General features: G+C 29.4%; 1 protein-coding gene across 1 annotated transcript in view; it reads left to right on the forward strand.

Moving 5' to 3' along the window:
* The first annotated feature begins 482 nt into the window (after positions 1 to 482).
* LOC116767540 (cerebellar degeneration-related protein 2-like) overlaps positions 483 to 17,195 on the forward strand; it is a 42,665-nt gene continuing 25,952 nt past the window's right edge. The window contains exon 1 of the mRNA XM_032657910.2: positions 483 to 758. Coding sequence (XP_032513801.2) covers positions 683 to 758 — 76 coding nt within the window. The 5' untranslated portion in view covers positions 483 to 682. The remainder of the gene's footprint in view (positions 759 to 17,195) is intronic.

Here is a 17,195-nt window from a genome sequence, read left to right on the forward strand (position 1 = left end):
TACGAAATAATATTGGCTAATATGGATTTAAGACGCGTTCTTTTCGTACAATTATATTTCGGTGAATAGACAGAATTTATTATCTTAATTGATAGCAAACTATACTTTCGATATTAAAATAAGATTAGAAAATTGTATCTCAATGGAATTAATGTGTATTTGTTATATTTTGATTTGGTAACGTTGCTATGAATGTAACGTGGGTGTGGGATAGGCGTACATTTCAAGCGATACAAGTTTCAAATTTGTAATCAAGGTGACCGTAACAGTTACATTATTAATGATTATCTATTTGATCAATAGTTAACTCAGATGCTGTCACATTACGATAAACAGATAAGATTCGAATGAAAATAACGTTAAAACGGTTCATTGAAATCAAAATAGCGCCGAGTGAATGCCTCTCGGGTCCGTGGAACAGGTTCAACACATCAGTGATCCCGCGAGTGGACCGTCTATAGTGAGGTCGCCGGGCGTTGAGCACGCGCAGTGCTCCGCCGGCCGCTAATGTGTGCGCATGAAGTAAGCGCTCACCTTTCATACCTGCGACAAAACATATGATAATTTTTGTGTATTCAATAAACAGAACCAAGGTTATTTTTATTAAAGATTGACAGAAACTTAGTGTTTAGTGTTTGTGTAAGCGAGTTATGTTTGTCGTGGACTGAGTAGAGCCATAGTCATGGCGAGTTTTAATGACCTCTCTTTCGACTGGTCAACCCTTTGCCAGGATTGTCCCGAATGCTGGACACCATCAGGTAAGCATATTATATTAATGCGATATCTTAAAAGTTAAACCGATTCGCCTAAGCTTGACCATCAGTACGTTTCTAAAGCAGTTAATTTAAATTTTAGCAAGTTTCTTTTCGCAAACTACCCGCAATAGTTTCGAATACACCTTTCATGTTTAATATGATATTTCAAGTTGATCTTTCGGCTTTCACGTTTCACTCCTGCATAAATAGTCTAATAATTATACGGTGCCTTCTTAACAATCATCAGCAACAATGAGAGTAACGTTTAAATTGTAGCTTCTTAAATGTAGATAATTAACAAAAGCACACCTTGTGTAATAAATTCAATAATATCTTGATTTGAATATATATTTTTACCTTTAACACTGAATAACAGTACTTTCTGATTCATGTTGGTGAATCTAATGTATTATTTACAAATCGCATGGACCCGCATTAGTTTACACTCATTGTTATCACTCTTGAACATTCCAAATGGTAAGTAATGACAACTAACAACGAAATATTAGTTAAATATTGTTTCTTCTTGTGTTAATATTAATATTTTATGAAGTTAAATATAAATGTCTGTAAGATTCTTGATTTATTATCTTTGCTCAATCGCTTTACGTTAAGATGTATTAGCAAATATATTTGTTAAATGATAAATTAATCTAAAATTTTAATTAAGTATTGAGTAAGAAAACATTTCTATACAATTGCTAAGTCAATGTTGGTTATAGCTGTTCTTGCAATACCCCGTAATATATACATATTGTCATATTCCTAATAATTTATAATTTAATCTTGTGTAATTTTAAGAGATTTTTCTTATTTTTTATTTCTAATAAGACGAATTGCTAGTAAATTTACTAAATGTGTACGTTTAAATATAAATATTTTTTTAAAATACAGAATAAGTACGATCAATCACAAACGTACATTCTGCGTCTTTGCAAATTGATATGATATTTTAATCTCGATTTATTTCTTAAATAAAGGAGTTTTCTTTATTATTATGTCTAAAATTTTTTAAGGAACATTTATAATTATATACTCATAATTTTATCTCGAAATACTGCTTTATAAAAGTGAAGTCACAAGTATAATATTATGTCTCATAAGTACTAGTTTGGAGAGTTACTATTTTACATTGAAAGTCGAAACGTTCAATTCATAAATCGTTTCCGATATGAATGTGTCCATGACTCATAATTGAAAATCTTTTACTGTTGGTTTTAAGGTTTAGAATGAAATTCGTACTAAGGTTTTAAATAATATCTTCGCTTTATTGGCGATGGTCAGTGACAATTTAAATGCATAAAGTATTTACAACACCTCTAAGAATACATTTTAAAGAATTTCAATGACGAAAAAAGTTACGTAAATTCCCGTAAAAGTACTGTAAGCGATGTGTGTTTGTTTATTATGTTTATTATCGTAAAATTTCTCTTTTATATAAAACAACCAAGGTAGTTTACTTTTAAAGGTAAAAATATTCCTTTATAACAATGGAGAGATGTAATGTTAAATAAAAATATATATACCTTTTATTATGCTTTTATTTCAACACCATTATTAATGGGATTCATCAATTGTCAATAGTTAGTCTACTATTCATATATTTAAAGGATAAACGATGGTGCAGAAGGAACGTTTAGAATGCAAAGGGATATTTTTATTAAATTTTAAATTATATATCCAATGATATGCTCAAATTGTCGAATCATTTTTTGGAATTAGTTCTACCTTTTGATATTTAATACTAATTCTATATTTTCCCACGACTTAATAAACCATAATGGACCAGTCTCTTAGTTCAAACTATTTATTACGCCGACCTTTATTTTACCGTAACTTATACTTGATTACAAAATACGCCATGATTAAACCGGGCATGTGTTTAAGAAGCCAGCATTTGATTTATTATATGGTATTATGTTATTAGCAATCTGTAGTAGATAAATGCTGACCTTGTTTGTTTGTTTATCTGATTTAATCATTGTATATCACTATAACATCAATAAATAAAAATGAAGTCACTATATTATTAACTGCTGCGAGTGATGGGTCAGACTGAAGAAAGGAGTGTCAGTTGAATAACAACGAGCATGACATGGTCAAATAACCGTTAGGTACTTTAGGAAACCAAATTCTCATTTCGAATACGGCCTACGAAAACTATTAGGGACGTCCAAATACTTGTTACCTTATAATATGTAGGTCCGTATTTATACTGTTATAAAAGATACGTTTGAGCAAATATTTCAGATAAAAAAATATACATGACACAAATAATTGATATACAGTTTAATAAAAAATGTCGCGTGGTTTTCGCCATTCTTTGCTTTTTATGTGAGCAACGCTTCACTGGGTTAATTTTTTTAGTATCGTAAAATTTGCGGTGGTTATAAATTTGTTATTAATAGTAAATAAGTAAAATTTATAGCATTAAAATACGTTCAATGTATGTACCTTTTAATAATTTTCGTTTGTTGACAAATTCTTCCAAATTCAAATGCCACTGTTCTGAACGGGTTTATTTTATTTTTATTTTTTTGTCTAGCAAGTTTTTTGAATGAAAGGCCGATGGCGTGCCACACAGGTACACATTTTGTTACGAGTTCTCCATATTCTAACAAAGCTGTATATTGACTTATAATGTTTAGACATTTAAGCTCACCTTTAAAGTTTTAAAGTATTTTATTATAATATGATAAATATAGGTAAGCCAGAATTGATCGTTATGAGCCAAGTTCTTTTAATTTTAGACTTTCATTCAGTAATTATTTTCTATATTTACTAAAATATTAAATCATATATAATTGTGTGCCTGATCCAAATGAATATAGCAACATATTTTACAATAATTATCCACCATAGTAAACAAATTAACAATTTTAAATTAATCTAAACTCCTCTACATTTTCATGTATAAGTGAAGGATATACTCGTACTTGGTCAATATATAATAGGCTCATTAAAACTGCAGTCACAAGGACTATATTAGTCATACCAGTGGTGTAATATGTACCTATTTGAGAGGACATGGCACGTCGACACTCATTATTCTCCACCTCCATAGTCCACTTCCTTAGTAGGAATTATTTAGTATGTAGTATTTAAAAGTGATTACTGGCAACATTTGAAATATTTATTATATGTCATCTTTGAAACTAATAATAATAAATATTAACGATTGAGTAAATTGTTCGTAGTTACACAGTAGCAGTTAAAATTACGGGGAAGCGGATGTGCGTAAAATAAGTAATATATATTTGGTTAGTACTTATTTTTTAAGTATATAATAACTTGAGTGGTCACAATTACTGAGCTTTTAAATATTTTATCATTATTATCGAAGTTCCCTTATAATATTTTCTTATACTACAATATTTTCGTAAAATTTATGCACGTAGAAATACGAATTCTTAGCTATGCGGTTCAGTTTAGTTTCAACTAGACGTTAACAAAATACTACTGCAATATAATGTCTGGCAACATATTTAAATAAACACTATATAATAACACTGTTATGACAGTAACGGTAATTTTGTTTTTAAATCATGTGTCAAATAAAATGATTCTGTAATCAAAGAGAAATTAATATAGGTACAGCATGATTCTATTTTTGCACTGTATATGGTAATAGGCTGACCGAACCTCATAGGCTGCACATGAGCAGAGATAACGCATAATACTTTTAAATAAGGACGTTGACCGAACAAACATGAGACTTGTTGGTGCGGAAGGAAAATAGATAACAAGATTTACCGGTTGCAATATAACACGCCAACAAAAAACACATCATTGTATTTTGTTAAAAACAATTCTATACATAAGAAATCTAATCCTTATTTTAAAAAACTCAGGTGTTCTGTTACGGCCTTTGTTTTTGGTAACTCTATCTGCTATTGTTGTCCAAAAAAGGGGTAAAAAATATCCTGAGTTGCGAATCTGAAGTAAGACGATATATTTTGTCACTCATGAGAACGCTGTCAGCCGTGACTGACCATGTAAAACCAGGTGTCATTGAACGTTAGACTTGATTGTATATTGTTTACCAACGAGATATTCTAGTGCGGATAAGCTAAATAAAATATTCTCTTATGATGCTTAATCTCGTGTTTAAACGAAATACTTAAGTTAAATGTATTACTTTAATATCTTCTCTTAGCTTATCCACCAGCCTTACGTAAAATAATTTTTATTAATAAAAACGACGTAACGTCAAAAGAAAGTACATATTTTCTTTTTGATCTTCATTCAATTTTACGAGAGTTATGGTAATTGGTAAGTTTGTTATATGCACGTCTGTATAAATTATCATATATTTATTTAATAATTTTCTCTTGAAATCATATTTTTGCAATCACCTGTTCTAAAATAACGGTTTATTGTTAACTTTTTATGTCTGAGCTTTAATGTTATACAGCCGCAAAGAAAAAAATGTGGAAACAAAAATGCCGTTAGCTGCCGTTGCACAAACTATATACAATTTAAACGTTCTATACATTTTATACAATGAATTTCACAGAATGATATAACTTTACCAATATTTATAGGCAATAGTGTAATACCCACTGTTATTACATGCAAGGTGAATAGCAATCAGGTCGACTTCAATACTGTAGTTACCGTACCGCATTCCATGATGTTGATTTACTTCTTAGCATAATAAAATGATACTCAGAGCTTAAACACATAGCCTGACACGTATCACTTCTCTCATTATTGTATCTTTTTGCTGTTTTAAATAGAGAAACTGAGGTATTATATTTTTTCATCACAGAATAAAATGATTGCATAAATATTAAAAATATAGCACCTGTTTGTGACACGAAGTTTTAGTTTTGAGTGTCAGATGATTATATTATGACATATCGACAACGGTATTACTGGCCATATATAACAAGTCTTTTTATTTAGTAATCCTGAATCTGAATAAATTAGTTTTGCTTGCGTCTCTTTTCGTTTCATATAAAAATTCCAACGTTCGTTACGTTTTTTCGAAAGTTTAAATTAAGTTGCAATTAAACAAAAGGTTTAATTACAAATCGAGGATAAACATGTTTTTCCTGTAATCCCATTTTCGCCTGGATGCAGGAGTCATTAAATCACTACAAAGGTTTAATATTAAGGAATTTTTTTTATCACTCAGTCTCTGATGACTTTTTTATTACTCATATAAATGTACTTGAACAATTGATATTTGTGTTTCAATCTTTCTTTCTTATTCTTCGCCTAGAGCCCTATTATGATCTATCTTATAGAATAAACTGTCATTATGCATTCTGATTCTCTATGAGTGGATCCATAGCAGCTAATAGACTGAAATATTAAACGATTTTAGTTACATTTGCATTGTTACCGTTTAAAAAACCATCTACGCTATGATATAAATCTGGAAATTGGAAACACGGTTATAATTGTGGGTAAAAAAAGTCTAGAATCTTCCACAGTCCAAAAAAAATTTTCACTTTCTGTTCCATCTCCTCCTCTCATTATGACCACAGCTTCTTCATTTATTGTCCCTCTATATTTAAAATACTCCACTCTGTCAAAAATATATTATTTTGTATGGATATAATGTGGATAAAAATGCCATATAGTGTGATTGGTAGAAAATGATGAATCATAAATCCTACAATCATTCCATCATCACCATAAAGGTTGTTTAATAAGACTTTCCCATTAATAATTCAAGGTTTTTTTTTTACCTAACCTTTGAATTTTACCGTAACGAATTTATGGTCAAACTGGTCAGACCATATGCCATTTTTTTAATTTATAGATTTTTTAAATTTAAGAAGCACATCTTCAACAACTATTTATATAGTAGGTAAACAAGTTATTCATCTTAGTGACTTCTGTAACATATGATAATAGTTTGATGCTATAATTAATTCATCGCATATTAATAGAGCTGTTTTCTTCATGTGTGTTTTTGGGCGAACAAAGATCGCGTATTTTTATCATTTAGTTGTTCCGCGGCAGATTCGTATCCAGCACTATTATGCTTACTTTTAAGAAAAAAATTACAATTTTAACAATATTTAGTCATGAATATAATCATAAGTTATATCGCAAAAAACTAAAATATCAATAAATTAGAACGTTTTGCTGTAATTTAAAATCTGTTAAAAGTTCAAATCTGTATGATTTAACTACAGATTTTAATTAAGTAGGATTGTTAATTGTACACGCTAACATGATTAGTTTAAATTATATATTACCTTAAGAACTGAAATTAATGTTTAATTTTTGATTTATATTTCTTTATAAAAATACTTTAAATTTGATTAATAGTGACCGTTTACTAAACGCTGCGATTTATGGAGTTATGAATAAATGTTGGTGAAACTTTTTAATTGATTAATTTGATATGAATTCTTTGAGTGATATCTAAATCTTTGCAAATTTATTCTAACAGTTATATAAAGTTTATGACAATTAAGATTTAAGAGTGAAACTAGCCATCTGTTGTAAACAAACTGGATTAATTTGTTAAAATGGGTCCAAACTTTAATGCCGATCATATTTCACTCTGCACATTTTAATCTAGGAGTTGAATAATAATTTTGCAAATGAATATTTTTTTGCAGCTAGCTGTAGCTATATTATTTGTAAGAAGATGATTTAACATGTGTGTTTTTAGTAAAGGTTACTTTTGCTACACTTTCGTAATATGAGTTTGGGATCGCAAAAATTTAATAAACGACGAAAAAAATTTGGGGGTAACTTGTAGACTTTGTCGATATTGTTTTAGTTTTGCTGGGACAGCACCCTTTCTACTTATCACATTTTTATTGAAATGGCTATGAGGCATTATACACACCAGCAAGTAGATGAGAAAATTTGATTCTTTTTTATATTTTATTGTAATAATAAGCTAAAGATGGTTCTTTCGTTAAGATAGTTCTAATCATAAACTATTTTACGATGAAATTATGCATAATGCGACGATGCGTCATTTTATTACATTGTTCAGCGTGGTTCCTAGAAAGTTTTTTTTATGGTAAGAAGGGTGGTGAACGAGTAGTCGGCCTACCTGATGGAAAGTAGTTACCATCGCCCATGGACATCTGCAACATTGTTTTAAAGATGCTTTGCCGCCCTTGAGGTAAAAGGAATGATGGAAGGAGGGCCCATAAAAATCATGTTAGGGAGCATTGCGTTTGGTCTGAACTGCGAGTTGAATTTTGCGTTCCGCTGGCAAGGGAAGGCAAGGGCCTCGGATGCGACCCGCAGTTGCAGGATCACCCTGGACCCCATACCAATGACATACGATCAACACCTCAAAAGAGACTTGGGCTCGTGCAGAACAGACGGTCATTGCGCTTATCAACATCCCGGGAGAGGAAAAGATTGGAAAAAGGAAAGGCCTACCGACTCTCTTGGTCATCGGATGAAAAGCAACCATTAAAGACTACTTATTAAAGACTACTTCACGTTCTTTAAAAAGGTAGTACTTATCCGGTCGAGCCAGTCCATATTCGAGCTGTACTTATTTAACCACAGCTAGGATCTTCCACCTTCAAAGAAAGAGTTTTTAAGATAAAGGTTTGAAATGCATAATTTTTTTAAGTCATAACGACGACGAACATAATAGATTATTTTTTTTCAGTATAAATTAAAAAAGACAATTATTCATTTTAATATCTCAGGTCGATTATAATTAAAGTCAGTTCTCGCTTAAATAATAATTCGAACTGGTTTAATTTTATAGTTAAACGACTCAACTATATTTCCTCTTTGTTTATGTTTATCAGGATCATCTAAATTGTGCAAATAGATGTGGGTGTTATACCCACGAGAACCTAACGACTCTATATTATTCGTCTTTCATAATAAATATAAATCAAAACAAGTTAATATCTCGCCTCAATAAGATAAAGTGAAATTATTTATAAGCAAGTGCGCAATTGTTTTAAACAAAGCCGGGGGTCATTCGCGTAGGTGTTCTATGTAGTAATCACGGACTGGTGGGTGTTGTAAGATGATACATATCTTAAGTACTTGTTTTCTAGTCCTCCGAGCGATGTACGTAATACTTAAACAAAAGATACCTACGACTCTTCTGACGAAACGCTTGCGTCGTAAGGATCAGCTGTACTGAATGACAGGATTTGCTCGCGCCCTTTTGAACATTTATACTTGAAAATGAAATTCATGAACTAAGTTACATATTTTCGTATGTAATGCTATTTAAACGGCAAAATTTAAAATTATCTGGTGGCTTGAAAAATCAATTACATATTAAAAATTAATTGATTTCTAACATTCATTGAGAAATTGTAAATGCAATGAGCTTCTACTTTATAAGCCATTTTATGATAGAGTGCTGCCACGATTACAGCTTAAGGAAAAAAATCTTGTGCAATATGGGTCAGTTATAGTGAAAATGATACAATGAAATTTCTTATTATTAGGGTATGTTTGATAATTGTTGGTAAGTAATGTGACAGATATTAAGGTTTGTTGTATTAAAATCAGTTCTTCGCTACAACGTTTTGATTTTCAAGTGTTTTTGCTGACATCAGTGACATCCAGTTCTAAAGTGTTGCCTAAAGCTGTACCCAAACTTAGAGGACCATTATGCGGTTCAGACTTTCAAAATTATCCAAATCTCGATCGTTTCATGGAAGCTAAGAGGCGACATCCAGAATTATCTATACTGCATAGAAAATATTGCAGAAAAATATGCCAAATATATCAACCCATTTGTGGCAGTAACATGAAATCATACCACAACGAATGCCAGTTAGAATATGATAAAAAATATTATAAGTCTTTAAAACTTCTTTATAAAGGTCGATGTTCTTATCACAATAAAGGAAAAAGCGAAAAAATGCAAGCGTTTGTTGCATATGACTATTTTGCATCAACGGAAAATAATGATGAGCCAGTCGACTGTTCATTGACCAAGTAGCTTTTGTATGAATAAAATGTGCTATTCGCAATTCTGTTCTATTAAATAATTGAAGCTATGATATTTTTTTAGTTATTTCAACCAACGTTTTCGGCGGGGAGAAATTTGATTAATTTTTATTTTTGATACATCAGTACATAAAATAAAATAAAAAATATGTACAAATAGTTTCTTTCCCACTGCTATACAGAGATACATATAGATAAACAGAAGACAAAGCACCATTGTGGATAGATTTCAACTGAATAATAATTTAAAGTTAACTTCATTAAATTTATTTACCGCAAATTATTTCTTAATGTAGAAAATATCTTATTAGTGTTGAATATAGATAGATGTATCAAATGTCATAACTTACAATCAGTGTTAATACAGATTTATTATGAAACTTCAAGATAAACTTGAATTTAAAAATGTTTAAATTAGGTACATAGTGCAAACTAAATATGCATTTTACATTTTTCTATAAAATAATTTTCATAATAAATAATCACTATATGTAATGGTAAAATTTGGTTAAGGACCCGTTTTGCATATTGTTTTGTTTCCCTTCATTTTACAAATGTTCTTTTGTGGTAAAAAAAAAATCTTCTTAAAAATTACGACAGTACTTTTTGTAGTCTTTTAAATTTTTAAAGATGGTTTATTCCTCTCTGTTTTTTTTTTCCACAAACGTCAGTTAAAACAAATTTCTTTTTAGCAAATTTTGTTGTGTTATAAATGTCTTTTTTTGCTAATAGTAATAATATAATTATGTAATTAATTAATAATATTTTTGTAATTATGTAATGTACTTACTTATATTTCGTACCGCACACTATTATGGTTCTTCTTACGCTAATGCTGTCAAAATAATGGCTTGCAGCAAAAAAGTACCTCTGAGACGATTGTTTTGTCACCTACCTCTACCATTAGTAATGCCTATATTTATTATATTGGCTTTTTTATGTAATATAACTAATTTAAAAAAATTTCTTCGGAAATTATGTACTAGAATTTTCATACATAAAATCGTAATAGTTATCATACGTTCAGGTCTTCGTTAAATCTCTGTGAAATGTCTTTTCGAAGCGACCTACATTTCATTAAGGGTTTCTCGTATCAACAAACAACTTTAAAAGTACTAAATTATAGTAACTTACAGTATAGTTATATATATTCAATGAACAACACTATTATAGCTATTTTTGTTACAATTTTTATGTATTTAATATTTATATTTCATTTGATTACTCCTAAAAGGAAAATGCAATTTTAATCTTTGTATTAATTTAGAAATTAAATTGCTTGCGAGTATGGATTAGTTAGGCTTAGAAATAACATGAAAGAGTAATCACAAAAAAATTACAATTAAGTTTAAATTTTCGTTTTGTTTCAATCATAATTTGATATTTTTTATAAGGAACTAAACGACATTGACAATATAGAATAAAAAATATAAACTATTTATAAAAACTGAAAGTTTTCAACAAACATAATAAAGCTCAATTAGGTTTTGAAACAAAGTTTACATACCGGATATTAAAATCGTCATTTCTTCCTTATTTTTGTATTTATAAACTGAAAATTTATGAAAATTAAAGTATTAAAAGGAAAACATAGAAAAATAAATAATTAAAACAATTGCAGTAACAGAAAACACGCATATATATTGTAAATTAATCTGAGGACTATTTAGCGGAGAACAAAATATTTCATGCTAATAAATTATATAATAATATAACTAGTAATTAAATAAAGGTAATTTCGATGAAATCCAATTTTAATATGGATAAACTGTTTCTGAATAAATGTTTTTGAAACATATAAAAGAATTACATACAGACGCGGTCTCAATATTTAATATTGTTTATTATTTATTTCTTTGCTAAATATAGTTTATATATTTTTTTGAAAAGAAAGTCATCTTTTTGTCTAACATAGGTTTTTGGCGTTCCACTAGAGTGTCATCGTACATTAAATTATACGAGGGCAACATTTTCAACTTTACGCACGGTCCTTCATACAAAACTTGTAAATCAGGGTCTAGCAACTTCGCCTCTTTGAATTGACAAATATTTTTGTATGTAACCCCGTCTATACCACAAACAGGCACATTGGAGTAGCAACCCCAGTCAATAGCTTCGGCCTGTAGCGCGAAAGTCAAAAGACCCACTGAAAATTGAAATTCACAAAACCAATGTTATATATAAGATTTAGTAAACTATATATTATTTTATAAATTAGTAAAGAACTCACAAAGCAAAAGCATTGCAGATCTCAAAACAGCAATGGTCCAACGATAAATGAAATATCGCTAATGTATAAATATCATTATAATTTTATTATAAGACAAATGTTATTGAAATCGGTCAAGTGTGGGGAAGTATTAACTAAGTGTTCTGTATTTTAAACTGCGAGAATGATATATAATCTGTATTAATAAAGAGAATTAATATAAATTTTCACATTGTATTTTATATTTTGAAATAAAAATATGTTCGATCACTTGCACACAAACTCGATTAAAATAACAAGGTCTTGCTTATTTAAGACTCTGTTCGAAAAATATACATATACGGCAAACCTTCAAATAATATTGCTTTCCATTTTTAAACATAATGTTTTGACAAAATTTAAAAAAGGAGAATGCTCCCAATGTCACAGATAATTTTTAATTTTTTATCAAAAATAATTTTGTTACATTAAAAAATAGTTTTTGCAAATTTTATTTTGGCCTATCACGGGATTATTATTTTTGTGATATTTCTAATTAAATTTGGATACAGTGAGTCTAAATTCAACTTAAAACTTTTCGTATATATTAATTTAAAAAATCGGTTAAAATATAACTGCAAGGAATGCCAAAATGTGCTAATTTTAATAGTTACATAATGAAACATGTACTATTAGAAAATTATGTGTGTTTTCTCATAATAGGTTTTCTTGTACACTTTATTAAAACGATAATAAAAAGTTGATTTGATGAATTCGTATGGGAATCACTTCTATTATTTCTTTAATAGGATACTCGTAAATGTTGCGTTCCTATGATTTCGGAACGCTCCTTTTGTAGTATCGTATCACATATGGCTCTGATATCGACACATTGTGGAGATCACATTTCCTAAATGATCGTTGAAGCCTTAAAAACAACGTTAAATGTCTGTTATGGTTTCGACCTTAGACACTTTAACAGACAGAATAGAAAAAAACGCTATATCTGTTTTGATATTTCGACATTTTTCTATAATTTTATATCCACGTACCTAATACCTGCGTTTCGATCCATAGGAGGTTTTACTAGAAATTTACAATTGACAATTCATAATACCTAAAAAATGTGAGAATCGTTTGCGTATTTAATTTTTTCTCACGATATTTGTAATTATAGATACATTGATAAAAAGCGTAATGTTTTGTTCAAAAGTAAAGATTGTATTGTTGTTATACAGGCATCTGACCTTTAAAGGTTGCGAGATTATTGGAATTCAGTGTTACGGGTGTAACGCGTACTTGCAAAATAGCAGTCGTGGTCTGCTCTTAATATTTTATGTATATTAACACCAATGAAAATTTTATTGTTTGAAGGAACTTTGGTTTGCTGTAACATTTTTAGCATTTAATTACTCCATTTGTTATATAGAACGTTTAAACACGAAGAGACTATAGAGAGAAAAATAAACAAAAGTTCTTATAGATATATCTGAAGCTTACATAAGTCGAGGCTCGTGCAAATCGTTCATGATATAAATTAATTGCGTGCTTAGATAGTTGAATTAAACCTTATCATTGTTCACGGTAACGAAAAACTAAGAGGATCAGTCACGACTCTTCACGATATTCCAAAATGTTAACGAGAACGAACGAAAGTGAATGAATGCTATTGTTCAGAACAGGTGATAGCTGACTTCGTAATCCGACGCCTGCATGAAGTTATGTAACTCAGTTATGAAGTTCTGGCTAATTTTATTGCTATGCAATAAAGACTTTAAACAAAAAGGTTTACAGTTTATGAGCTTTTCAGTTACAACATTCAATACATATAAGCTTTCAATTTTATGTTGAAGACAGGCATGTCTACGGATGATACTTAAATTATGTGCAAATACACATAAACGATAAGCTCTATAGTAGTGAAAACAATCAATATTGCGGAATAGGAAGTACTTGTAATTACGTGTGTCTAACAAAATGATTTGTCTTATTAAGAATTGTTCTAATATTTTCTTAGTTATTCCATATAATAACGTCCAAAGAACATAATTTATAGAGGATAATGTTTCCTTCTAGTACTTATCTTTTTATAAAATAAAGTAAAAATAATGAAAACACATGTAACGTGGAACAGCATCATGAACAAATAAAGTCGTGATTTTTAACACAGCACTGCCAAGAAAGGTTGAATAGTTTTTAATTAATTCGAACGGTACCAATCCCAAGGCAATATATATTGACTCATCTCTTCCATAAAGAAAATAGATCCAATAGTATTAAAATCGATAGAATGGAGCGCACGAGTTTCTTAATAAATCAGTCATTAGTGACAATAAATAAATTACACGTTACATATTAAGCAACTTCTGATTGTAAAAGCATACAGAATACATTTTGATAAATCTAATATTGTCGTGACTCAGATCGTACGTAACTTTGATTTGTTGTAAATTATAAATATAATTAATAGCGCAGCACTAATTAATACATTGAATAAGTTATGGTAACTTAAGATGACACAACGGAGAGAATCTGTTGAGCCATACTTGCGCAGTACGCCTTTGTAATTGGCCCATACGATTCCGAATTGACATCGAAACATTCGACAATTTATACATAAATTTTTTCTGAAGAAATTGAGAAAACAGAACAGAACAATTATTAGAAAGGACTGTATGATATTGTTAATATAAAATAAACATAAAGCTAATTGATTTAATTTTACGACTGTTTACCTACATATTTTTTTCGTTTTCATTTGACCGATGTATTGTACTTCCATTCCGTATATTTAAATTGATCATCTGACAATTTCCAGTTCATCTATTTACAATTATTTAGTTTCCAGTTTTTTTAATGGAGTTTTCAACTTAAAACTAACGATCGTAAACCCTACCGTTTGTTAATATATATAATATTCAACAATTTTATATTATATATTTCTTAAAATGAAAAGACTGGTTTAAAGATACAAGAAATAATTAAAATTGATTAATGTTTCGTAATTACAGATTTAGCCAATCAGTTGTTGTTTTACTATCTCAGTGTAAAAATTGCTCCGATATTCGATAAATTCTGTTGATCGCCATCTTTATATTTCGAGTTGAATATTTCGCAAATATTAAATAATAAATCTGTCCTTTCACAAGTAGCAAAAAAGTACGTAAGTTGAGACGCATCTCGTCATCGATATTTAATATGTATTGCATTACCTACTGTTTGTATAAATAAAGTATGTCATTTCATGTTAAAGTAAAGACATTTTTTTTTAATATTTAATTGTGTGGATATTATTACAATCAACGTTTTCATTAAATAAAATGTTTTATCTTAATCAAAAAACAATTTAAACCCATAGAAATCAGTGTACCAAATTCTCGGTGCTGCCAACCACTCAAAATAAAAATAAAACAATTTTTTTTTGGATTTACTACGGATTTAGTAGCCCAAATCCGTAGTTATAGGCTTAGTAGTCTGCGAGTGATCACGGTGTATTGTGTAAAGTAATCGGAACTTCGGGTAAGATGTAGTTTAAAAATCGCATAGTAAATCCGAAAACTTTATAAAATAGTTCTATTTAAATGTGTAACTCTCGTAAGAGTTATCTATTATTATTTATTACACATATAAAAGTAACATTAATGTTGTTTCTTAATATGATACTGTTAAGTAATACGTCAGTTGTCATAAGAGGGCTTTGACCAGAGCCTAAAAGAGCAATGAAAGTTCTACAAAAACAAGTCGGTGATAACAGCAGTTTAAGGGCTGTGCAATTTTATACTTGTTATATCTATTTTTAATACTCAAAAGTTTATAGATATTAAAAATATGTTTTAAATAACGGTTCATTCAAAATAATTATTCATTATAAATTTCTCAGATCAGATTGATCTATTAGATTTAAATAAATGATGAAATTGAGAAAATTAAATATGGTACTTATTATTTAAGTCTGTTAATAATACATGTAACACCTAAGTAAAAATAAAATATAAAAAAAAATACCTTTCTTATATTTATAGAAAACAGACGAGTGATTAATTCAAATATAAATAAAAATTTAGGTATGTACTGGAACAGACTAATTAATGTAATGTTTTGCCAGCCCTATGTACTCGACAACATAACTCAGTTAGATCTAGACTCGACACTATGAAGATTTACAATCCGCCCCATAAAATTATTGGTAAAAGTTATTTTGTTCTTGTTTGTTAACGAACGCAAATAAATTTATAGGTACTTTCTAACAAATAAATATCGTATAACGTATTCCCTTTTGTTAAAGGTAGACATATATTTAATATCATTGCAAATATAATCTGTTAGGTGGAGAAAATTGAAATTAACTGTTGGAATTATTTAGAAAGTTTGTATAATGGGCACGGTTTAACTTTAATTGCTGTAATAGATATCTGCTTATTTTAAATGTATACTAAAGGAAGTGGATTCAGTAAATTAATAAGATATGCGGAAACCTAGGGCACTGTTTGTTAATCTGTACCTCCCACGAAGTCTGGGTCCGTTACTTCAGAATTATCAAGCGTGTTCTTGCGCAAAGCGTTCTGAATTAATTACTGTCACCAACTGTTTTGATGACAAAAATGTACATAGAAAAATAAAAAATAGATCGAGTGGCCGTAATTGAAAGTGAAATTTTATTTATTAATGAGATCAAATCAAATGCCTCTTAAACAAATGGTGGAAAAAAATCTACATTGTTGAAATACATATTCCTATATAACTCTGCCTTAATGACACTTTCAGGCTGTAGTTGTATATCTGTGTAATAATTTACTCTTATTATAATATTTTTCAAATACATTATCATATAATATTTCTTAGTAACAGCATTTCTACGTAAAAAATGAACAATTCTACTTTCATACTCATCCGTTTTCCCAATTTTTGCAATTAAATGACACTAAATTAATGTTTTACGTTTTCATGTAAGTATAAAAGGTCAGTTATCTTCCGTGAAATGCTTTTTGGTTAGAAGTCACAAGTGACAGCTGTCAGCGTAAATCAAATTACAATTGATAAATCGGCACATTAAAACCCATTCAAGGCGTGGAGTCACTTTCGCTTACCATTCTATTAGCAATACATCCATGAATGGAAACCGAGCCTTATTTTCTATCATACTAGAACTTCAGGTACGTACTTTGAAATCAACCATAATACATATTTATGTGTTATAGGTTATAGTTGTCAAATAGAGAGGAGATTTAACATTTTAGTTGTTCTTCTAAATTCTAACTATATATACTAGTTGTTGCACGCGATTCTATCTAAACCATCTGGGACGCCACCCAAAAAATCATTCAAATCATTCC

The sequence above is a fragment of the Danaus plexippus genome (assembly GCF_018135715.1).
Source record: "Danaus plexippus chromosome 9 unlocalized genomic scaffold, MEX_DaPlex mxdp_26, whole genome shotgun sequence".
Lineage (NCBI taxonomy): Eukaryota > Metazoa > Arthropoda > Insecta > Lepidoptera > Nymphalidae > Danaus > Danaus plexippus.